The following is a 21,869-nucleotide window of genomic DNA, read 5'->3' on the forward strand; positions in this document are numbered from 1 at the left end:
TGCGGTCGGCTGTGGAATGATGACCTACCAGGCAGCGGGGGGGGGGGGGCCTGACTTGCTAGGAGAGGAGAGTGGCCCGGGGAGTTGCAGGGTCCCTTGGAGGTAGGGTGCAGGTGAGGATTGCTCCAGACCCCCGGGCAGGGAAGCCCCCAGTGGCCGAGTCCCTCGACCTGCTGGAGAGACCCCAACCCTTCCTGTGCTCATCTCGGTCCCTGGCCGGTCACAGCCACCTGCACCCGCCACCTCCAAGCGTTGGGGCCACCCAGATCCGACCCCGGTGCCCCAGGCCATGGCGCTTTGTCAGGCGTGGCCACGTGCCTCGCAGGGCCCCACACTGCTGCCACCACCTGAGCCCGGCGCCCTGCGAACCCAGGCCTGAGCCCAGCTGCCCCCAAGCCAGCCGTGAGGGCGGGCGCCCCGTCCCTGTCGCCCTCCTGGGTCCCCTCCTCGTCTGGGAGGTGGGGTATGGGGCTATTTGCCGACAAGCTGGTGTTGTCCGGATGCCACTTCTTTAAGAAAGGTCACTCCATCCACCCCTGCCCGCCCCTCCCCTCCTGTGGGACGCTGGTGGCTGGTCCCACCCGGGGCAGCGGCTGTGGAAGGCCCAGCCAAGGCCCCACAGTGAGGTGTGTCAGGGTGGGACGGTTCCCATGGCGACCGCAGGGGGTGTGCGTGGGGGTGCCCCAGGGCCCTCCATTTTTGTAGGGTGCCCTGCCTGCGCCCACCCAGCTGGGGAGCCCCCCACGCAGCCTGGCCCCATCTGGGCAGCCGAGCCCGGGACATCTTGTGCTCATGACGCGGAGCCCTGGCGCCACCTGGTGGCCGCCGCCGGGATGGACAGGCGCCGTGCCGGGCGCAGCCTTGAGGGCCCAGGGCACCCCCTCGCCAGGTGTGCACATGGGCCCCGTGGGCGGGGCGGAGTGGGCGTGTGGGGGCCGGCGTGGTCTGCTGCTGCGTGGTCCTTAACCCGCCGGCCAGCACGTGGTTCGAGCAGGTGAGCATGCTGGTCATCGCGCTCAACTGCGTGACGCTGGGCATGTTCCGGCCCTGCGAGGACGTGGAGTGCCGCTCCGAGCGCTGCACCATCCTGAAGGTGAGTGTCTGCCAGGCGGGTGCGGGCGGCCCCTCCAGGCCGGCCCTCCCTGACCCCCCCTCCCGCCAGGCCTTCGACGACTTCATCTTCGCCTTCTTCGCCGCGGAGATGGCCGTGAAGATGGTGGCCCTGGGGCTGTTCGGGCAGAAGTGCTACCTGGGCGACACGTGGAACCGGCTGGACTTCTTCATCGTCGTGGCGGGGTACGGCGCGCCCCGCAGCGCGGCCCGGGGGGGGGGCTTCCACGGAGAGCGCCGTGGCCTGGGCCCCGCTGCACCCCGCTCCGCTGAGCCCCTGCTCTGCCCCCAGCATGATGGAGTACTCCCTGGACGGACACAACGTGAGCCTCTCTGCCATCCGGACCGTGCGTGTCCTGCGGCCCCTCCGGGCCATCAACCGCGTGCCCAGTAAGCACCCAGCCCTGCCCCAGCTCCACACAGGCAGCCTGAGGGCCCGCCAGCCCTCGGAGCCCGCCGCTGGGAGGCGATGGCCCCCAGGCACCCCGGAGCCAGCGCAGGCTCCCGCACTGGGGCACGGGGGGGGGGGGCTGGCCCTGCTACTCAGGCCCTACAGGGGGGGCCGCTTTTTGCTAAGGAAGAGCAAGCAGGCTGGTGTGGTTTCCAGTCAGGATCCCCAGGGTCCTGGCCCCCATAGGGAAAGTGACAGGGACCACTCTGAACCTCGGGCTCCTCATCCGTCTGGCATCTTGGGTGAGGAGGCTGAGGGCTGAGCAGACCCCTGGTGGCTTTGCTGCCTGGCCCACCCCAGTGTGGCCCAGGGCTGCTGGAGGCTCCCTGGGGGGTGTGGCTCAGCTGTCCCGCACCCTCTGCAGCTGCCCCTCCCTCCCAGAGGAGGCAGCCAGGCTGAGGGCCCGTGCTGTCTCCGGCTGGGCTCAGAGGGAGCGAGGAGGACATCTGCCCCTCGCCCACATGGGCACCGCCTCCATCCCCGCCCCCAAGGGGTGAGATGGGACGCAGGCCGGCCTGGGCTGGCGCCTTAGGGAGGCCAGAAACCCTCCAGGCCGTGGCCAGCAGCTGCGAGGGGCCAGGTGGAGAAGGCCTCGGTGCGGGCGTGAGCGGGCGGGGGGAGGCGTCCCGGAAACAGCCTGTCCGAACGCTGGTCACCCCCCGAGTCCGTGGTGGTCTGGGGTCTCTCCCTCGGAGGTGTTGAGTGTTGGGCTGAGTCAGGGGCTCCGTTTCTGGGCTGAGGGTGCCTGTGAGGTTGCGTGATGGGCGTGTACAGATCTACACGCGTGTAGGGTATGCAGTGCACACCTGCACGAGTGTGGGGTACACATGGCCTTTCGGGCCACCCAGCCTGCGTGGCCTTGGTGCTCAGGGGCTTGTCTCGCAACAGCCCCCCTAATGCCAGAGTGGCACCCCCAGGGCAGGGCAGGTAGGTCAGGGTTGTGCTGTTGGCCCCGAGTCCTCCTTCCACCCGCCTGGCTCACGCCCCGCGCCTGGCTCACGCCCTGCGGATCAGGCAGGGCTCCAGTGGGGTGTGACAACTGTTCACCGAACTCCCCAAGTGGCCACAACGCCGCCGCCGGCAGCCTGGCCTCCTCCTGGGGCATTCTCCTGCCCCACGGAGGGAAACTCTCACAAACAGGACCACATGCTTCTCATAGTAAGTCCCAGGACACGTCCAGGGCTGCATCCCTTTCTGTCTGACCCCTGGGTCATCTGTGATCTCTGAGCCAGCTGTCTGGCCAGGACAGTGCTCACTCATTCTCTGTCCTCAGCGAACTTCTTCCTCTTGGCCGTTTCTGAGACTTCACTGTCTCTCTTGGCTCTGACTCGCCCCCATCCTGTGAGAAGCCGGTTTTGCCATCACCACCCCCGGGTGCTGATCCGTGAGACCTTAGTACCCGGCCCCAGACCCAGGGCTCTGCCTGCAGCCGTAGCCCAGCCCTTGCTTAGGTTTTAGGAGAAGGAGCCCCGTCCTTCCCCAGTTCGGGAAGGAAGGCAGGCCCGGGAAGGAGCAAGGGACCCTGGAGGTGTTGGCCACCCACTGCCCGGGTTAGTTTGAGTTCACGCAGCCACAGCACCCAGGAACAAGGGCTGCTAAAGTGCCCCCCGCCACGCCACTGCCCGGCCCAGTTTGCTCGCTGGGGGTGTGACAAAAGGCTCCCCGAACCCCGAGCCTGCTGGACACCCCCAGGGCAGCCCCAGATGCTGTCGGTCCCCTGAGAAGGCCTCAGACAGCCTGGGTCACCTGAGGACCTGCAGACCCACGTGGCCAGACCCCCGCCCTCCCTTGGGTGCCGCAGCCCCCCGGGTGTGGGTCTCACCCGGGGTTGCTGTGGGGGGCCGCCAGGCCTCCCAGTAGCGTGGACGCACCTGTGCAGGCCGGGAGGGCTCAGCCGCCCCTGCCCGCAGGCATGCGCATCCTGGTCACCTTGCTGCTGGACACGCTGCCCATGCTCGGGAACGTCCTGCTGCTCTGCTTCTTCGTCTTCTTCATCTTCGGCATCGTGGGCGTCCAGCTCTGGGCCGGCCTGCTGCGGAACCGCTGCTTCCTGGACAGCACTTTTGTCAGGTGCGCACGCCCCGCCCTGGTGGCTCCGCCCACCCGGCATGCCCCGCCCCAGAGACTGCCCAGTTGGCAGACCCTGCTACCAGAGGCTCTGCCCACCCAGCTCCACCCACCCAGCAGGCCCTGCTCCCAGAGGCTCCGCCCACCCAGTAGCCCCTGCCCGAGGCTCCGCCCACCCAGCTCCACCCACCTGGTAGGCCATGCCCCAGAGGGTCTGCCCACCCAGCAGGCCCTGCTCCCAGAGGCTCCGCCCACTGATTAGGCCCCGCCCCCAATGGTCCCCTTTCCTGTAACACAAGTTTGCACACAGGACTCCTGGTGAATCTGTGTCACTCCCCCGAGTGTTCTGTGTCTGTTCCCACTCGTCTGGGTCTGTCCCCCCATGTGTGTGTCTGGGCTGAGGCTGTGCTGCCTTCAGCATCAGGAACTGTCCCTGCCGGGGTGACACCCCTGGGTGCACCTTCACCTCTCAGCACCTGACTCCGTGCGTGGGTGCACGGCCAGCCTGCCCTGCCTCCCAGGCCCCATGAGATGGCCTCGTGCGGGGTGGGGGAGCGATAGCCTTGGGTGCCGGGCAGGTGGGTGGCACCCTGGCGCCCACGTGTGTGTGGAAGGAGGCCCCAGGGAGCACGACCCTCTGGGCCACCCCAGGGCAGGCAGGGCCAGACGGGGCCGGCAGGTGGCAGGGCAGGTGCTACAGGGCGAGCTCTGGAGGAGCCAGAGGTGGGTCTCTGACACCAGCACTCTGCAGTCCAGGAGGCCTGCCTGGAGGGGGCCGAGCTCATCTGGGCCTCTGCCTTAAGGACAGTGTCCCTGGGCCGCTGCCACGGGTGGGCAGGCGTCCTCTGCTGTCTGGGTCCACGGTGTCACCTGCAGGTGCTCACTGGGGCGGGAGGACAGGGGCTGCCGGTCCCCTGCGGTGTGGGTGGCAGCAGCAGTGGTGGGTCAGGGCGGGTCTGCTTGTCCCCCATGGGCTGTGCTGTGTCGTCTCACGCTCTCCACCTGTCTCAGGTCAGGGCCAGGTGAGGGACTGGGCTCCGACCGCCGGGGTCACTCCGGGGTCACACAGGCAGGGGCAGCGTGGTGGAGCGGGATTCAGGCTCGGAGGGGCACAGTGGCCGGGGCGTGAGGTCCACACACTGTCAGCGCCCCGATGGGTCTCCCCCCCCCCCGCCCTGACCTTGACCCCGGCCGTGCCGCTGCCCAGGAACCACAACCTGAGCTTCCTGCGGCCGTACTACCAGACGGAGGAGGGCGAGGAGAACCCGTTCATCTGCTCCGCGCGCCGTGACAACGGCATGCAGAAGTGCTCGCACATCCCGGGCCGCCGCGAGCTGCGCGTGCCGTGCACGCTGGGCTGGGAGGCGTACGCGCAGCCCCAGGCCGAGGGCGCGGGCGGCGCCTCCCACAACGCCTGCATCAACTGGAACCAGTACTACAACGTGTGCCGCTCCGGCGACTCCAACCCGCACAACGGCGCCATCAACTTCGACAACATCGGCTACGCCTGGATTGCCATCTTCCAGGTGGGCGGGGCGGGGGCCTCGGCTTCCCTGTCCGCGGTGGGGGTTGGGGTGGTGAGGTGGCCCGGGACCTCGGTTTCCCCGTCCGCGGTGGGGGGTGGGGTGGTGAGGCGGCCGGGGCCTCGGTTTCCCATCTGCGGTGGGGGTGGGGTGGTGAGGCGGCCTGGGGCCTCGGTTTCCCCGTCCGTGGTGGGGGGGGGGGTGAGGTGGCCCGGGGCCTCGGTTTCCCGGTCCGCGGTGGGGGGGGGGGGTGAGGCGGCCGGGGCCTCGGTTTCCCATCTGCGGTGGGGGGTGGGGTGGTGAGGCGGCCTGGGGCCTCGGTTTCCCCGTCCGTGGTGGGGAGTGGGGTGGTGAGGTGGCCCGGGGCCTCGTCCCCGTCCGCGGTGGGGGGGGGGTGAGGTGGCCCGGGGCCTCGGTTTCCCGTCCGAGGTGGGGGGTGGGGTGGTGAGGCGGCCCGGGGCCTCGGTTTCCCCGTCCGCGGTGGGGGGTGGGGTGGTGAGGTGGCCCGGGGCCTCGGTTTCCCGTCCGTGGTGGGGGGGGGCGTGGTGAGGCGGCCCGGGGCCTTGGCTTCCCTGTCCACGGTGGGGGTCCAGGTGGCCCGGGGCCTCAGTTCCCCGTCCGCGGTGGGGGTGGGGCGGCGGGGCAGGGACCCCCGAAAGGAGCCCCACTGGCAATGGCGAGCCCGGCGGGGAAGCGGGTGCAGGACCTGCCCGTCAGCTGCCGTGCCCCACAGGTGATCACGCTGGAGGGCTGGGTGGATATCATGTACTACGTGATGGACGCCCACTCCTTCTACAACTTCATCTACTTCATCCTGCTCATCATCGTGAGTGTGCCACGTCCGCACAGGCGGCGAGGGCTGGGCGGGCGGAGGCAGGCGGTGAGGGGGCCTGGGGTGGGCGGAGGGGTCTCTGTGCAGCCCCCAGCGGGACGGGGACAGGCCGGTGGGGTGGGCTGTGGCCTGAGAGGCCAGGAGGGCCATGCAGCCCCCGCCGCCCAGTGCTGTCCCAGGCTGCAAAGGGGCCGGGACCACCTCCCAGGCCACAGCTGCCCACGCACGTGGCCCCAGACACGTCCCTCCCTTGGTCCTCTCGGTGACCTTGTGTCCAGGCGGGTTGGGTCAGTCAGTCGGCCAGAAAACATTCGCGAGGCCCTGGGGTACCAGAGGCCCTGGGGTACCAGAGCCTCCCCGAGGACCTGGCAGGTAACAAAAACAGACAGACGTCCCCACCTGGTACTTGGCTGGCACACGAGTCGCTGTGCAGTGACCCGGGCTAAGGAGGAAAGCAGGGGCCGGGGAGGGGACGGTGGCCAGTCAGGAGTGTCCTGCAGGGTGGCTCACGCCTGTAATCCTAGCACTCTGGGAGGCCAAGATGGGCGGATCGCTCAAGGTCAGGAGTTCGAAACCAGCCTGAGCAAGAGCAAGACCCCGTCTCTATTAAAAATAGAAAGAAATTAACTGGCCAACTAAAATATATAGAAAAAATTAACCGGGCATGGTGGCGCATGCCTGTAGTCCCAGCTACTCAGGAGGCCGAGGCAGCAGGATTGCTTGAGCCCAGGAGATTGAGGTTGCTGTGAGCTAGGCTGACGCCACGGCACTCACTCTAGCCCGGGCAACAGAGTGAGACTCTGTCTCAAAAAAAAAAAAAGCACAGGGCGCACCTGCAGGAGGAGAGGGTGAGCCAGAAGCCAACCTGGAGAAAAGGTTCCAGGTCTCCGCTCCATCCCCAGATGGGCAGGAGGCACCTCCTCGTGCCTCCCGTTCTAGATGCCAGGGATCAGCGTGGGGCGTGACAGGGACCCCTCCCAGCGTGGGGCCTCCCCTCCGGTCCCATACCCCGCATGTCCTGGCCTTGGCATGGGCAGCCACGGTGGGGCTGAGGCACGCCAGGGCTGCGCCGGCTCACGGCCACCTGCCCACGGCTGCAGGTGGGCTCCTTCTTCATGATCAACCTGTGCCTGGTGGTGATCGCCACGCAGTTCTCGGAGACGAAGCAGCGGGAGAGCCAGCTGATGCGCGAGCAGCGGGCACGGCACCTGTCCAACGACAGCACGCTGGCCAGCTTCTCGGAGCCGGGCAGCTGCTACGAGGAGCTGCTCAAGTACGTGGGCCACATCTGCCGCAAGGTCAAGCGGCGCAGCCTGCGCCTCTACGCCCGCTGGCAGAGCCGCTGGCGCAAGAAGGTGGACCCGGGCAGCGGCCCGGACCCCGGGCGCCGGCAGCGCCGGGCGGGCGGGCGGGCGGCCTCCGTGCACCACCTGGTCTACCACCACCACCACCACCACCACCACCACTACCACTTCAGCCACGGCAGCCCGCGCAGGCCCAGCCCAGAGCCCGGCGCCGGCGACACCCGGCTGGTGCGGGCGGGAGGACCCCCCTCGCCACCCTCCCCCAGCCGGGGGCCGCCGGACGCGGAGTCCGTGCACAGCATCTACCACGCCGACTGCCACGTGGAGGGGCCGCAGGAGAGGGCGCGGGTGGCGCACGCTGAGGCCACTGCCGCCGCCAGCCTCAAGCTGGCCACGGGGCTGGGCGCCATGAACTACCCCACCATCCTGCCCTCCATGGCGGGTGGCGGCAAGGGCGGGGCCGGCCCCATGCCACAGGGGATGCAGCCCGGGGGGCCGCCGGGCGCCAGAGGGCACAGCCCCTTGAGCCCGGGCAGCCCCGACGCCTACGAGAAGATCCAGCACGTGGTCGGGGAGCACGGTGAGCACCCCAGCCCCGCCCCGCGGAGGAGGCCGGCGGGACCCAGGCAGGGGCAGGGCGGGACAGGGCCCCCGGGATGTCCAGCTTTGTGAGATAGACCCGCTGCACCCCGGCCGCCCCTAAGAAGGGAGGAGGGACCCCGCATCCGTCTGTCCGTGGTGAGCTCCAGGCGCTGGCGGCTCGGTGGGGCGCGGATGTGCTGGGGGGAGTGGAAGCCTCAGGGCCATGTCACATTGCCCCGCCCAGCCCTGCCCGGCCACTTCCCTGCAAGACTTGCAGACCCCTTAGTGGGCGCCAGGGTCGGCCTCCTTTCTAGGTGGGGAGACTGAGGCTGGGGCGGGGGTGGGGGAGAGGAAGGCAAAGTCACAGAGTCCCTAGGGGTTGGGGAGAGAAGGGCTGCCAGGGCTTTGGCTCCACCTATCTGGGACCAGGCGCTGAGTGGGAGGTGCCGGAACCCCAGGTGGTCGGGTCCGTGTGCACCTGGAGCTGCTCCCTGGCCATGTGTGCAGACGTGTGGGCGGCGGCGAGGGCGTGTCCACCGTGGTGGGGCTGTGCCGTGAGCGAGGGTGGCAGCCACTGTGTGTCTCACGCCTCAGTGCCCAGGGTGTGCAGCTGTGGAGGGTGGGCACATGTGCCCAGGTGTGAGTGTGCCCAGGTGTGCTGCCAAGTGTTTATGAGTGTGCCAGGTGTATGTGCCCAGGTACTACTGTGAGTATGCTCAGGTCTGAGTGTGCTCAGGTCTGAGTGTACCCAGGTGTTAATATATGCCCAGGTGTGTGTGCCCAGCTACTACTGTGAGTATGCCCAGGTCTGAGTGTGCCCAGGTCTGAGTGTACCCAGGTGTTAATATATGACCAGGTGTGAGTGTGCCCAGGAGTTAATGTGAGTATGCCCAGGTATGTGTGCTGAGGTGTATATGTGTGCCGAGTTGTTAATGCAAGTGTGTCAGGTATGTGCACCTTGGTCTGAGTGTGCCCAGGTGTGTGTCCCAGGTGTTCGTGAATGTGCCCAAGTGTGCACAGCTGTGTGCCCAGGTGCCTGTACTCTCAGGTGTGTACGAGAGCGTCCCCAGGTGTCTGTGTCTGCTGTAGCGCGATGCCACCCCCTGAGGGGCTCGTAGCAGCAGAGACGTGACCCCCCGTGGCTCTGGGGCACAAGTCCAAGTCCAGGTGCCACGGGGTTGTCCCCTTCTGGAGGACCCTCCCTGTCCCCGCCGGTTTCTGGCAGCCGTCGCTGTCCCTCAGCTCATGACGGGTCCCCGTGTGCCCATCTCTGCTCTCTGTCCATGACGGTCCCTGTCGTGGGCCTGGGCCCCTTGTGCTCCAGTGACGCCATCTGTGTCAGTTTCACCTGCAGAGACCCTGTGTCACACCTGGTCCCCACCCAGGTCCCCACTTAGGGCTCCGGTGGACATTTGGGGACGTGCTGATCTTGGCCCACGTGGCCTGTGTCCCGGGCGCCCCCTGGCAGCGCGGCTGAGCGTGGCCCGTCCCTGCCCCTCTCCTGCAGGCCTGGGCCGCGCCCCCAGCCACCTGTCGGGCCTGAGCGTGCCCTGCCCGCTGCCCAGCCCCCCGGCAGGCAGGCTGACCTGCGAGCTGAAGAGCTGCCCGTACTGCGCCAGCGCCCTGGACGAGCCCGAGCTCAGCGGCTCCGAGAGCGGGGACTCAGACAGCCGCGGCGTCTACGAGTTCACGCAGGACGTGCGGCACGGCGACCGCCGGGACCCCGTGCAGCCGCCCCCCACGGCGGGCTCGCCGGGCCAGGGCAGCGGGCGGCGGCGGGGGGCCTCGGGCAAGCCGGGCAGGCTGCGCCGCCTGTGGGCGTCCGTGGGCGGGAAGCTGCGGCGCATCGTGGACAGCAAGTACTTCAGCCGCGGCATCATGGCGGCCATCCTGGTGAACACGCTGAGCATGGGCGTGGAGCACCACGAGCAGGTGCGGGGCGGGCCGGGGCAGGCTTCGTGGGGAGCCGCCCCTGCGTTCTGGGAGCTCGGCCTCTTGCGGGGTGGGGCAGGGACGTCCGGTGTGGCTCCCCGTGGGCGGGGCCTCTGCGGCACGGCCAGCGTGGACCCTGTGCCTCCCGCTCTGGGGCCTCCCGGGGTGGGGTGGGGCAGCGGGACCCCCGAGAACCCCCAAGGAAGAGGGTGCCCAGAGGCGCCCGCCCGCCCGCCGTGCAGCTGGTGGGCCCCGTGGGTGCGACTCTGGGCCCGAGAGGGAGAGTAGGGGTGGCACCCGGGCACCCCGAGTCACCCAGATGCACAGACCCCGTGCAGCCGCCCGCTCGGCCTGCTGGGACAGGCCAGAGAGAGGCCACTGACTCCAGGGACCCAGCCAGCTCCTGCCACTGCCCCTGCTGCTCTGGCGGTGACGGCGGGACGCTCTGGCTCTCTGGGCCGAGGCTGCCCCTCCTGTCTCACCACGGAGCAGTTCGGGGAGGCCCGACCACGGCAGCCTTGGCGGCCCGGGGGGGGGGGGGGGGGAGGGGGTGGGAGGGGGGACACGTCCCCGGGGTCCTGCCAGACAGCAGCTATCGCGAGCCCCGGGTCCCTCGGTCCCCGCTGCGGCCCGGCCCGCAGCCGGACCAGCGCCGCTTGGGGTGGGAGCCGCGGGTCCCTGACGGCTGGTCGCCCGCAGCCGGACGAGCTGACCAACGCCCTGGAGATCAGCAACGTGGTGTTCACCAGCATGTTCGCCCTGGAGATGCTGCTGAAGCTGCTGGCCTGCGGCCCGCTGGGCTACGCCCGCAACCCCTACAACGTCTTCGACGGCGTCATCGTGGTCATCAGGTGGGTCCGCCCTCCCGGGCCAGCGGGGCCGCGCCCGCACACGGAGCCCCGTCCCCAGGGAGGCGCACCGGGGACAGCACTTAGTGGCACCCGCCGGGGGCGGGGGGGTCCCGGCCACCTACGGACTGTGCTGGGCAGAGAGTCCCCTCCCCGTGGCACGGCTGGCACACCCTGCCACCCGCGTCCCAGATGGATGTTTCTAGAGCCTGGCAGAGCCCCTCCCTGCAGGAACAGAGCCTGCGCTTGGTGGCCTTTCCGCCTCGGGACTAAACCCTGTTGAGGGCTCAACCCCGGTGACAAAGACCAGCTCACAGGGCCAAGTCCCGCTTGCCTCGGCGGCATTTGCTGCAACAAACACAAATCACAGGGTCCAGAGAGTTTGAGGGCCCCCCCTTCCCCCGGGAGGAGGCAGCGCCGTCAGGGCAAAAGGGCCTCACGCCCTGGTGGGAGGGGGTGACTGAGAACAGACCAGCCTGGTGTGGCTCGGAAGGGGCAGGGCAGGAGGATGCCCTCCGTGGGAGCCTCCCTGAGCCTCCCTGACTGGCCTCCCGGGGCTCTGGGGACTGGCGGCTGATAGGGCGGCTTCGGAGATGCTGCTGTGGCCCCGCGGGCACCTAGATGCAGCCGGACCTGCTCCTGGCCCCCGGAAGGAGCGAGGCCGCTGTGGCTCCTGGGCGGGCAGTTCCCGCTCCTGGCCCGAGGGGAGCTGGGGCCCTGACCCTCGCCCGGCGCCGCCCACAGCGTCTGGGAGATCGTGGGGCAGGCGGACGGCGGGCTGTCAGTGCTGCGCACCTTCCGGCTGCTGCGCGTGCTCAAGCTGGTGCGCTTCCTGCCGGCGCTGCGGCGCCAGCTCGTGGTGCTGGTGAAGACCATGGACAACGTGGCCACCTTCTGCATGCTGCTCATGCTCTTCATCTTCATCTTCAGGTGCGCGGCGGCCTGGCCCTCGCCACGGGGCTGCCGCGGCCGCCGGGACACGGGAGGGAGCAGGGCCCCCCCTGCCGGCCCCAGGCGTCCGCAGGAGCTCAGTCTGCTTCCCCCACTCAGGCAGCACTGAGTGGGCGCCTACTGTGTGCCGGGCGCTGGCTGACTCCCAGACGGACTCTCAGGGACCGTGTTTGGTGGGCGCAGGGGTGGGGCGGGGTGTGCTGGGCGCGTGGTCTGGGCCTGGGGCTCCGGACCCAGCAGGGCTGAGTGAGGCGGCTGCACCCGGCCCCGCGGCTGCTCGAAACCAGGGGCCTCAGGTGGCCTGCCACTGGCATCCGTCTTCTCACCTGTAGGGTGGAAGCCGCTCAGCTGGGGGCCTGGGAGAGCTCGGGTCCTGAGCAGGAGGGAGGCGGGCTGGGACGAGCAGACGAAGGGCCCCGTCCCTGCTCCCCTCCCCTTCCTTCCTCCCCTCCTCTTCCTTCCTCCCCTCCCAGTCCCTCCTCCCCTCCCCCAACTCCTCCCCATCTTCCCGTCCTACCTTCCCCCTCCTCCCTCTTCCCCTCCCTCCTTCCTCTCTCCTCTCCTCTCCTCCTCTCCATCTCTCCCACCTCCCCCTCCCTCCTCCCCTGCCCTGCTGAGCATGGCCTCCCACCCCAGCATCCTGGGCATGCACCTGTTTGGCTGCAAGTTCAGCCTGAAGACAGACACAGGAGACACTGTCCCCGACAGGAAGAACTTTGACTCCCTGCTGTGGGCCATCGTCACCGTGTTCCAGGTGAAGCGGGTGGGGCCAAGGCTGGGGCTGTGGTGAGGATACCCCCAGGGAGGCGTGCGCGCATGGCCTTCCTGCCTGCCCAGAGCAGCAAGGCCTGAGGACGTGCCCACATCATGGGGTCCGCTGACTTCCGACCCCACCCTCCTAGATCCTGACGCAGGAGGACTGGAACGTGGTCCTGTACAACGGGATGGCCTCCACCTCCTCCTGGGCCGCCCTGTACTTCGTGGCCCTGATGACCTTCGGCAACTACGTGCTCTTCAACCTGCTGGTGGCCATCCTGGTGGAGGGCTTCCAGGCAGAGGTGTGGGGGGAGTTGTGGGGTGGGGGCAGTGGCTTCCAGGCACAGGGGCAGAGCCAGGCGTGCTGGGCAGGGGTTGAGCGTGGCCTGGGCGGGGGCTGGGCCCCTTCACCCTCCAGGGCTCTCACGCCCACCTGTGCTTTGTGGGCTCAGGGTGACGCCAACAGGTCGGACACGGACGAGGACAAGACGTCCACCCACTTCGAGGAGGACCTGGACAAGTTCAGAGACCTCCGAGCCATGGGTGCGTGCGCGGACGGTCAGGGCAAGGCTGGTGGAGGGGCGGGCAGGTCCTGGCGTGGCAGGGCCCCCAGGTGAGGCCTGGGTGGAGTCGTCGGGTCCCCGGGCACCCACCCACTGCCCTCCCTGTCCCTGCAGAGATGAAGACGTACGCGCTGGCGGTGACCCCCAACGGGCCCCTGGAGGGCCGAGGCAGCCTGCCCCCGCCCCTCATTGTGCGCACGGCGGCCACGCCCATGCCCACCCCCAAGAGCTCCCTGCACCTGGACGTGACCCACGGCCTCCTGGACTCCCGGCGCGGCAGCGGCAGCTCCATGGACCCCCAGCTGGGGGACCAGAAATCTCTGGTAGGGACCCCGCCCGGCTCGACCTGCCTGGTCCTCACGGCCCCCCAGACCTGAGTGAGGGTCCCCAGGCACTGCCTTTACACCCCACAAACCCAGCCCCGGCAGCTGGGTGTTCTGTGAGGCGTGTGCAAGTGCCCGGCAGGGGTGGAAGCTCCCGTGTGCCGCGACAGCCGGCAGAGCACAGCGCATGCGTGTCAGGGACAGACAGGTGCATGGAAAGGGCCGGGGAGGCCGCAGGGTGGAGGCCTTGTGTTGCCACAGAGGCTCTCGCTCTGGCGTCCGTGGGGAGACGCCCCCTCCCGGCAGACAGGGCGGTGTCTGGGGAGCCCTGTGTGCAGCAAGCTCCCCCTGGACGCCGCGTCCACGGCCTGTGCCCCGCTGGCTCTGCCGGGAGGCTGACCTGGGCCTGCCCTCTGCCCGCCACCAGCCACGGTGTCAGCTGTGTCTGCGCCTACTGCGCAGGACAGGAGCAGCTCCGCAGCGGGCGTCTGCTCGCCAAGGGAGGGGACCCCGTGCGGCGGGCGCCCATGGGTGCCGCGATGCCAGCAGCCGTGTGTGGGGGGAGACGCTGCGTGGGGCCGTGGCGGGGGAGGGGTGTTCGGGGAGGGGCCCACACCCGCCACTCGCCCCACCTTCCAGGCCAGCCTCCACGGCTCGCCCTGCAGCCCCTGGGGCCCCAGCAGCGCCTGGAGCAGCCGCCGCTCCAGCTGGAACAGCCTGGGCCGTGCGCCCAGCCTCAAGCGCCGCAGCCAGCGCGGGGAGCGCGAGTCGCTGCTGTCCGGCGAGGGCAAGGGCAGCACGGACGACGAGGCCGAGGACGGCAAGCCCAGCGAGGGCGCCCGTGCCTCCCCACTGCGGCGTGCCGAGTCCCTGGGCCACCGCAGCTCGCTGGACCTGCGGCCCCCGCGGCCGGCCACGCTGCTGCCCAGCAAGTGCCACGACTGCAACGGGCAGATGGTGGCCCTGCCCAGCGAGCTCTTCCTGCGCTTCGACAGCCACCGCGAGGACGCCGCCGAGTTCGATGACGACGCGGAGGATGTAAGTGCGCCATGCGCGGGCGACCCCACCCGCTGCCCCGCGACCCACGTCCTCTCCCCCCCGACCCACGTCCTCTGCCCCTTGACCCATAGCCGCTGCCCCCCACCTATAGCCCTTCCCGCCCACCCCCATCTTGGGGCCAGTTCCCTGAAGCGGGATTTGGGACGGGGTCATGGGCTGACCCTCCACCGGCTGCGCAGCGCCTGTCGGCCGAGGGCAGTCCTCAGGGCCCCCAAGAGCAACGCTCACCAGCGCGTGGACCCTGCGTGGGTCACCGCGCCTTCCCGGGTGCGTGAGCCGGGTGAGCCCCGGGGCCGCGGGAGGACGAGCAGGCCGGCGGTGACTGGCTGGGCGGACTCACCCGCGAAAGGCTGGCTGAGCTTCGCGCGGAGGTTTCTGAGCGGCCTCCTCTCCCCAGAGCTGCTGCTTCCGCCTGCGCAAGGTCCTCGAGCCATACAAGCCCCAGTGGTGCCGCAGCCGCGAGTCCTGGGCCCTCTACCTCTTCTCCCCGCAGAACCGGTGAGGCTGCGCACGCGCACAGGGGCTGCGCCGAGGGGGCTCCCCCAGGCAGACCCCGGGCTGGCGTCTCTGGTTCCCGTGGGCGGGGCAGGCGCTGGGCGTGGCCCTTCTGTCCAACCACAGGCTGGGGCAGGGGCGTGGCCATGGCGGCCCCGCCCACCTCACCTGGGCTGCCCTGGTAGGCTCCGCGTCTGCTGCCAGCGGACCGTGGCGCACAAGATGTTCGACCACGTGGTCCTCGTCTTCATCTTTCTCAACTGCATCACCATCGCCCTGGAGAGGCCCGACATCGACCCTGGCAGCACCGTGAGTCCTGCCTCCGGGGTCCCGCGCCTCCCCAAAGCCCCGGGAGCGGGTGGCGCGGACGCAGCCTGGCCGTCCTCTCTCCGCAGGAACGGGCCTTCCTCAGCGTGTCCAACTACGTCTTCACAGCCATCTTCGTGGCCGAGATGATGGTGAAGGTACCACCGGGCGTCGCGGGAGGGGGCGGGGTCGCCCGCCTGTCGGGTGCTCCTCCGCCCAACGTCCCGGCTCTCCCCAGGTGGTGGCGCAGGGCCTGGCCTCGGGCGAGCGTGCCTACCTGCAGAGCAGCTGGAACGTGCTGGATGGGCTCCTGGTGCTCGTGTCTCTGGTCGACATCGTTGTGGCCGCAGCCTCAGCCGGCGGCGCCAAGATCCTGGGCGTCCTGCGCGTACTGCGCCTGCTGCGGACACTGCGGCCACTGAGGTGGGGCGGGGGGCGCGGCCCACGTCTCCCCAAGGCGCCTGGGGCCCTGCAGCACCGCGCCGCCCCGTCTCTGGGCCTGAGTGCTCCACGCCCACTGCCCGGGCCCAGCTGCGTCCTCTACCCCCATGCGCAGGGTCATCAGCCGGGCGCCTGGCCTCAAGCTGGTGGTGGAGACGCTGATATCGTCGCTCCGGCCCATCGGGAACATCGTCCTCATCTGCTGCGCTTTCTTCATCGTCTTCGGCATTCTGGGCGTGCAGGTGTGGGGCGCGGGCACAGCTGGGGAGGCGGGCGGGTTGTGGGGGGGGGCGGGAACGCGGGCCGGGCCCCAGGGTGACACCCACCTGTCAGCTCTTCAAGGGGAAGTTCTACTACTGCGAGGGCAGCGACACGCGCAACGTCTCCACCAAGGCGGAGTGCTGGGCCGCCCACTACCGCTGGGTGCGGCGCAAGTACAACTTCGACAACCTGGGCCAGGTGGGCGCCGCGTGGTGGATGGCCCTGGGGGAGGCGCAGTCCCGGGCCCCCCCACCGCCGGTGACCCCTGCCTCGGCCGCAGGCCCTGATGTCGCTGTTCGTGCTGTCGTCCAAGGACGGCTGGGTGAATATCATGTACGACGGGCTGGACGCCGTGGGCGTGGACCAGCAGGTGCGCAGGCGCAGCGAGAAGACCCGTGTGTCCCCGGGGCCGCGGCGGGTGTGTGGGGGGGCCTCCCCGCGGGCGGGGACCCACGGCGACCGTGTCCGCAGCCCGTGCAGAACCACAACCCCTGGATGCTGCTCTACTTCGTGTCCTTCCTGCTCATCGTCAGCTTCTTTGTGCTCAACATGTTCGTGGGCGTCGTGGTGGAGAACTTCCACAAGTGCCGGCAGCACCAGGAGGCGGAGGAGGCGCGGCGGCGCGAGGAGAAGCGGCTGCGGCGCCTGGAGCGCAGGCGCAGGAGTAAGGCCCTCCCGGTGGCGGTGGCGGGTCGGTACCTGTGCGTCCTGCGGCCAGGGCATGCGCCGGTGCGTGTGGAGGGCGCCGGAGCCCCTGCCCCACTCCGCAACAGCTGTGCTCACCGCCGCCTGCTGGGCCTGCATGGGGGCCGGCCTGGGGCCCGGGGGGCAGCGGGGTGCGCACAGCAGGGGGCAAATGAGACGCCGCGGGTCCCCACCCAGGCGCTGAGGGCAGGTTCACCCACGAGTGTCCTCCAGGGGGAAGGGGGCCCGCCCACAGCCCCGCTGAGCGCCCCCGCCGTGGCGGCGGCTCAGACCGTGTCCTTGTCCTTGCAGGCACTTGCCCCAACCCAGGTACGGGCCCTGCCCTGCATGCCTGAGCCCCGCTTCTGGGCAGCCCGCAGGGTGGGCAGGGTGGCCGCGGTGGGGGGGGGGTGCTGCGCTCGCTGGCGGGCGCCCAGGCTGCTGCCCGTGCACGTGTGTGTCGCTTCTTCGCTGCGCTGTAGGGCGACAGGGTGACGAGGGGCCGCCGCGCGCCCTGCGGGCTCGTGGCTGCCGGGGTTCCTCCACACCAGCACCCCTGGGCGGGTTGGGCTCTCCAGAGACTGCATGCTGCCGTGGAGCATGGGGCTCGGGCGGGCCGGGTGCAGGCAGATCAGCCTTCACCTGGGGGAACCCCCGTGCGTGTGCGGGGCGGGGACACGCAGGGAGGGGCCGGGGAGCTCTGTCTCACGGTGGCCCCAGATGGGCCGGGCTCCGCAGACCTCCGCACAGGCAGCCACCAGGGGTCCCTTGCAGGGTGGTGGGAACCCTGGGGCTCGTGCTCCCGTCTCTGCCACAGTGGGGCCCGCGGGGCTCAGACCTGGATGTGGGCAGGGAGAAGGTGACCCTGCCAGGGTCCTGGATGTCCCCACCCTGAGGTACAGGGGGAGCCCCAGCCTGGGAGCCCCAGGAGGCAGTGTCTGCGCGGGGGCTCAGGTGGGACGTGAGGACGGGGTCGCAGCTTCCACACCCTTCCCGGGGCTGCCTGGCACGGCCCGTGGACCAGGAGGTTGGCAGTTGACCTGCCCTGAGGCTGCTCCCACCCAGCCAGACTCCTTAGAACGGCCCCTCCCCAGCCTCAAGCAAGCCCCCCAAGGTTGGGCTGACGCCACGTTCAGGTCTGATCTCCTGGGAGGAGCGTGGGGACCTCGGGCCGCGGGGCGTAGGCGGCCCTCCCGCACCCCACGCTGACGGCCGCCCTCCCGCAGAGGCCCAGCGCCGGCCGTACTACGCGGACTACGCGCCCACCCGCCGCTCCATCCACACGCTGTGCACGAGCCACTACCTGGATCTCTTCATCACCTTCATCATCTGCGTCAACGTCATCACCATGTCCATGGAGCACTATAACCAGCCCAAGGTGGGTGCCGCTGGCACCAGGGAGCCCGCTGACCCCTCGCCGGGGTTGGTGTGGACGCCCGGGGCCCCCTGGCCTGAAAGACCCTCCCCAGCCTGGCTGTGAGGGTCCCACGTGGGGAGGGGCTGGTGGGAGATGGGCCTACGGCGAATTCTTTCTGCGCTCGGATTCCACTTGCGACGCCCACAGGATGACCCCCCCCCTCACCCCAGGAAGGATGAGGTCTCAGAACAGGAACATTTCAGTCTGCGTTTACTCAGCTTTGTGCAAATAGTGTTTTGTGTGGACCCGAGGAGGGTTGGTCCGGGGCACCTGGGCCCTGCCCCGGGCTGTAGACAGGGCTGGGAGCTGGGCTCGGGGCACAGGCCCTACCCTTCCCTGAGAGCTGTGCGCAGAGCGCCCGGCAGAGTCGCAGGCTCCGGGTGCTCACGGCTGGCGCTGCGGTCTGCAGGACAGGGCGGGCGCCAGGGCTGGGGTTTGCTGCGGGTGGCTGAGGGCGAGAGCTGGGCGGCAGCTCAGGGCAGCGTCCTGGATGAGGGGGTCTTCAGCAGGGAGCGGATGCCGCAGGGCACGTTTCTGTGGGTTCAGTCAGTTGGACACCTGTGCACCACCTGGGTGCCCTGCTGGAGCTGGGGGAGGGGCTGCAGCCTGGAGCAGCCAGACCTGAGCGTGCGGCCACAGGGCAGGGGCGGGCCTGGCGTGCAGGGAGGGGCGGGCGCGCAGGGAGGGGCGGGGCGGGCGGGGCGCCTGGTGGGCGGGCGGGGCGCATGGTGGGCGGGCCCCGCCTCTCAGCCGGCCCCCTATCCGCAGTCGCTGGACGAGGCCCTCAAGTACTGCAACTACGTTTTCACCATCGTCTTCGTCTTTGAGGCGGCGCTGAAGCTCGTGGCGTTTGGGTTCCGCCGGTTCTTCAAGGACAGGTGTGGGTGGGGCCCTGGGAGGCAGGTGTGAGCCGGGGCGTCATCCCCGGGGGTCTGCGGAGGTGAGGGTGTGAGGGGTGTGGGGGCGCCGGGGGCCCAGGACGCGTTTGAGAGGGGCGCTGAGCCCCTCCCCCACCCGTGGCGGCGCAGGTGGAACCAGCTGGACCTGGCGATCGTGCTGCTGTCCATCGTGGGCATCGCGCTGGAGGAGATCGAGACCAGCGCCGCGCTGCCCGTCAACCCCACCATCATCCGCATCATGCGCGTGCTGCGCATCGCCCGCGGTAGGTGCCACGCTCGCGCCCGCCAGGGCTGCAGGGCCGGGCCGCGGCCTGGGGGTCTGCGGGACGGTCCGCGGGCCGAGGGGCCGGCCGCGCTGACTCTCGGCTCCCGCCAGTGCTGAAGCTGCTCAAGATGGCCACGGGCATGCGCGCCCTGCTGGACACCGTGGTGCAAGCCCTGCCCCAGGTAGGTCGGCCGCCATGCGACCAGCGTCACGGCGCCCCCGAGAGGACACGGCCTCGTGTCATCCAGGCATGCACCCCGTGGTCTGGCCAGGTCACACGGCAGCCGTGCTGTGCCAAGGGCGGCTTGGCGTGCCCGTCCACCCGCTGCATGTCTGCCCCAGTGGCCTCCCAGGCCATCTGCGGGCCTTCCCAAGCGCTCCTGGGTCCTCCGCCCGGCTCTCAGGAGTCCAGGGAGGGACAGGAGGGAGGGGCAGGGCCACACCCAGCGCCCAGGGCGGAGCGCCCAAGAGCCGGGCGTACACATGTCTGGCTGGGTGGTGCCCTCGTCAGCCGAGCCCAGCGCCCTGCACGCAAAGGCCAGGGCTGCAGGTGCTCCCTGCCCAGGGAAGTCCAGAGCCACCAGGGAGGCCCCCTGGCCTTAGGGAGCAGGAGAACCTGTCCGGCAGGGACAGTGGGGGTCCCCAGACGTCAGGGGTGAAGAGTGGGTGCAGCAAGGCAGGGCTGGGAGAGGGGCCCTGAGCCCTGGTGGGGACAAGGGGGCCGAGGAGGGACGTGGGCAGGAGAGCAAGGGTCCGAGCCCGTCTCTGGGGACTTGCTCCCCCCTGGGGCCGGGAGAGCCCGGTGCGAGAGGGGCCATGGCCGCCGCCTGACCTGCCTCTGCTTCTCTCCGTGTAGGTAGGGAACCTTGGCCTTCTTTTCATGCTCCTGTTTTTTATCTATGCTGCCCTGGGAGTGGAGCTATTCGGGAGGCTCGGTGAGTGGGGCCGCGCCACGCGCCCCCACAGACACAGTGTCCGGCTAAAGGCCTCGCAGGGCGGGGGCCACGCCCCTCCTGGCGACCTCGCCCACCCTGCTCCCCAGCCCTTCGCTGCACGGGCCGATGTCAGCCGTGCACACACACGCACATGTACAGACACACAACCCCCCCCCCCGAACTCCACGTGATGTCTAGCAGACAGACGCTCGCTGCCTGTCCCTTTGCGTTGTCGTCATAATTTCTAAGATCCTCAGCCCTGGCTAGGGTGGGGGCCCTTCACAGGCAGCGCAGGCCCCACTGGTTCCTTCCTGGGGCCTCTGTGGCAGTCCGGCAGGTGCCAGGGCGGTTGTCCCAGCCCAGCGTGTGCCCACCCGGGGTGGGGGCTCAGTACCCGCCAGCGCCCCAGACACCTGAGTGTGGGCCCTGCTAAGCCCCCCAGCCCCCGCATGTGCGGGCACGGAGGGCAGTCGCTTCCAGCTCCTTCCCAGGGCCCTTGTGGCCCCGCCCTGTGTCCCTGGGCAGCGTACAAGGGGGGCATGCAGGGCCCCTGCAGGCAGCTGACCAGACCCCCCACCCCTGCAGAGTGCAGCGAGGACAACCCGTGCGAGGGCCTGAGCCGGCACGCCACCTTCTCCAACTTCGGCATGGCCTTCCTCACGCTGTTCCGCGTGTCCACCGGGGACAACTGGAACGGGATCATGAAGGTACGGGTGGCTGCCGGCGGGGGCGGGGCTGCGGCTCGGTCTGGCTGGGTGCCCAAGGTGGGGGAGGGGCGGCGACACCCAGCCCGCCGCCGCCCGCCCCCAGGACACGCTGCGCGAGTGCACCCGCGAGGACAGGCACTGCCTCAGCTACCTGCCGGCCCTGTCGCCCGTCTACTTCGTGACCTTCGTGCTGGTGGCGCAGTTCGTGCTGGTCAACGTGGTGGTGGCCGTGCTCATGAAGCACCTGGAGGAGAGCAACAAGGAGGCCCGCGAGGACGCGGAGATGGACGCCGAGATCGAGCTGGAGATGGCGCAGGAGCCCCCCGCCAGGCCCGCCGGGGACGCGCCTCCCCCACCCCGAGAGAGCCCGGACGCCCCGGGCCTCCCGGCCATGCGCAAGGTGTCCGTGTCTAGGATGCTCTCCCTGCCCAACGACAGCTACATGTTCCGGCCCGTGGCGCCCGCCTCCGCCCGCCCCCCGCCCCCGCTGCAGGAGGTGGAGACGGAGACCCGCGTGGGCGGCCCTCCCGCAGGTACAGCTCACGGCGGGCGGTGGGAGACTCTGGTGGGAGGGGGTGGGGGGGCGGCGGGAGACACGGGTGGGAGGGGGCGGGGGGCGGTGGCAGGACGGTGGCCGCGGGGCTCAGACATCTCCCCGCCCCAGGCTCAGCCGCCCCTGCTCACTCGCCGCCCCCGGAGCCCTGCGCCTCTCTGCACGTCCCGTCCACCGCCACGGCCGCGTCCTCCCCGGCCAGGGCCAGCGACAGTCTGCGCGCCCCGTCCCCTCGGGGCATGCCGCGCTCCCCCAGCCTCGGCCGGCTGCTCTGCAGACAGGTAGGAGTGGCCTTCACCCTGCAGCCAAGGCAGGGGTGGGGCCCAGGAAGGGAGGGTTCCCTATCCCTGGGGCTCCGGAGTTTGCCATCTGCCGTCTGGCGGGGCTGTGCATCCGAGGAGAGAGCACCCGGGCTCCGAACCTGAAGTCCCACCTCAGGCCAGCCAGAACCCCACCCTCAGGGACCCAGCTGGTTGGGGATGGGGAGGCGGCCTGGGCCCCAGCTCGGTGACCCTCAAGGTGTCCTAGAGCCCCGGCAGGCTGTGCCCACAGCGGCTCAGAACCCCCGGGTCTCCTCTGCCACTGCCCGCAGAGCGGTGGGTGCA

General features: G+C 70.0%; 1 protein-coding gene across 1 annotated transcript in view; it reads left to right on the plus strand.

The window, feature by feature from the left end:
- The window catches only part of CACNA1H (calcium voltage-gated channel subunit alpha1 H), a 52,067-nt gene that overhangs the window by 28,545 nt on the left and 1,653 nt on the right, over window positions 1-21,869 (plus strand). Inside the window, exons 2-33 of the mRNA XM_012743442.3 lie at window positions 982-1,093; window positions 1,163-1,296; window positions 1,403-1,500; window positions 3,472-3,631; window positions 4,836-5,154; window positions 5,885-5,977; window positions 7,084-7,867; window positions 9,377-9,801; window positions 10,501-10,652; window positions 11,394-11,579; window positions 12,237-12,354; window positions 12,503-12,658; window positions 12,809-12,899; window positions 13,034-13,242; window positions 13,882-14,280; window positions 14,699-14,799; window positions 14,982-15,105; window positions 15,192-15,260; window positions 15,341-15,525; window positions 15,659-15,785; window positions 15,877-16,002; window positions 16,085-16,174; window positions 16,276-16,468; window positions 16,801-16,818; window positions 17,715-17,866; window positions 18,674-18,783; window positions 18,934-19,067; window positions 19,181-19,251; window positions 19,926-20,004; window positions 20,590-20,711; window positions 20,815-21,244; window positions 21,376-21,545. Coding sequence (XP_012598896.3) covers window positions 982-1,093; window positions 1,163-1,296; window positions 1,403-1,500; window positions 3,472-3,631; window positions 4,836-5,154; window positions 5,885-5,977; window positions 7,084-7,867; window positions 9,377-9,801; window positions 10,501-10,652; window positions 11,394-11,579; window positions 12,237-12,354; window positions 12,503-12,658; window positions 12,809-12,899; window positions 13,034-13,242; window positions 13,882-14,280; window positions 14,699-14,799; window positions 14,982-15,105; window positions 15,192-15,260; window positions 15,341-15,525; window positions 15,659-15,785; window positions 15,877-16,002; window positions 16,085-16,174; window positions 16,276-16,468; window positions 16,801-16,818; window positions 17,715-17,866; window positions 18,674-18,783; window positions 18,934-19,067; window positions 19,181-19,251; window positions 19,926-20,004; window positions 20,590-20,711; window positions 20,815-21,244; window positions 21,376-21,545 — 5,737 coding nt within the window. The remainder of the gene's footprint in view (window positions 1-981; window positions 1,094-1,162; window positions 1,297-1,402; window positions 1,501-3,471; window positions 3,632-4,835; window positions 5,155-5,884; window positions 5,978-7,083; window positions 7,868-9,376; window positions 9,802-10,500; window positions 10,653-11,393; window positions 11,580-12,236; window positions 12,355-12,502; window positions 12,659-12,808; window positions 12,900-13,033; window positions 13,243-13,881; window positions 14,281-14,698; window positions 14,800-14,981; window positions 15,106-15,191; window positions 15,261-15,340; window positions 15,526-15,658; window positions 15,786-15,876; window positions 16,003-16,084; window positions 16,175-16,275; window positions 16,469-16,800; window positions 16,819-17,714; window positions 17,867-18,673; window positions 18,784-18,933; window positions 19,068-19,180; window positions 19,252-19,925; window positions 20,005-20,589; window positions 20,712-20,814; window positions 21,245-21,375; window positions 21,546-21,869) is intronic.

The sequence above is a fragment of the Microcebus murinus genome, chromosome 19, assembly GCF_040939455.1.
Source record: "Microcebus murinus isolate Inina chromosome 19, M.murinus_Inina_mat1.0, whole genome shotgun sequence".
In the NCBI taxonomy this organism is placed as follows: domain Eukaryota; kingdom Metazoa; phylum Chordata; class Mammalia; order Primates; family Cheirogaleidae; genus Microcebus; species Microcebus murinus.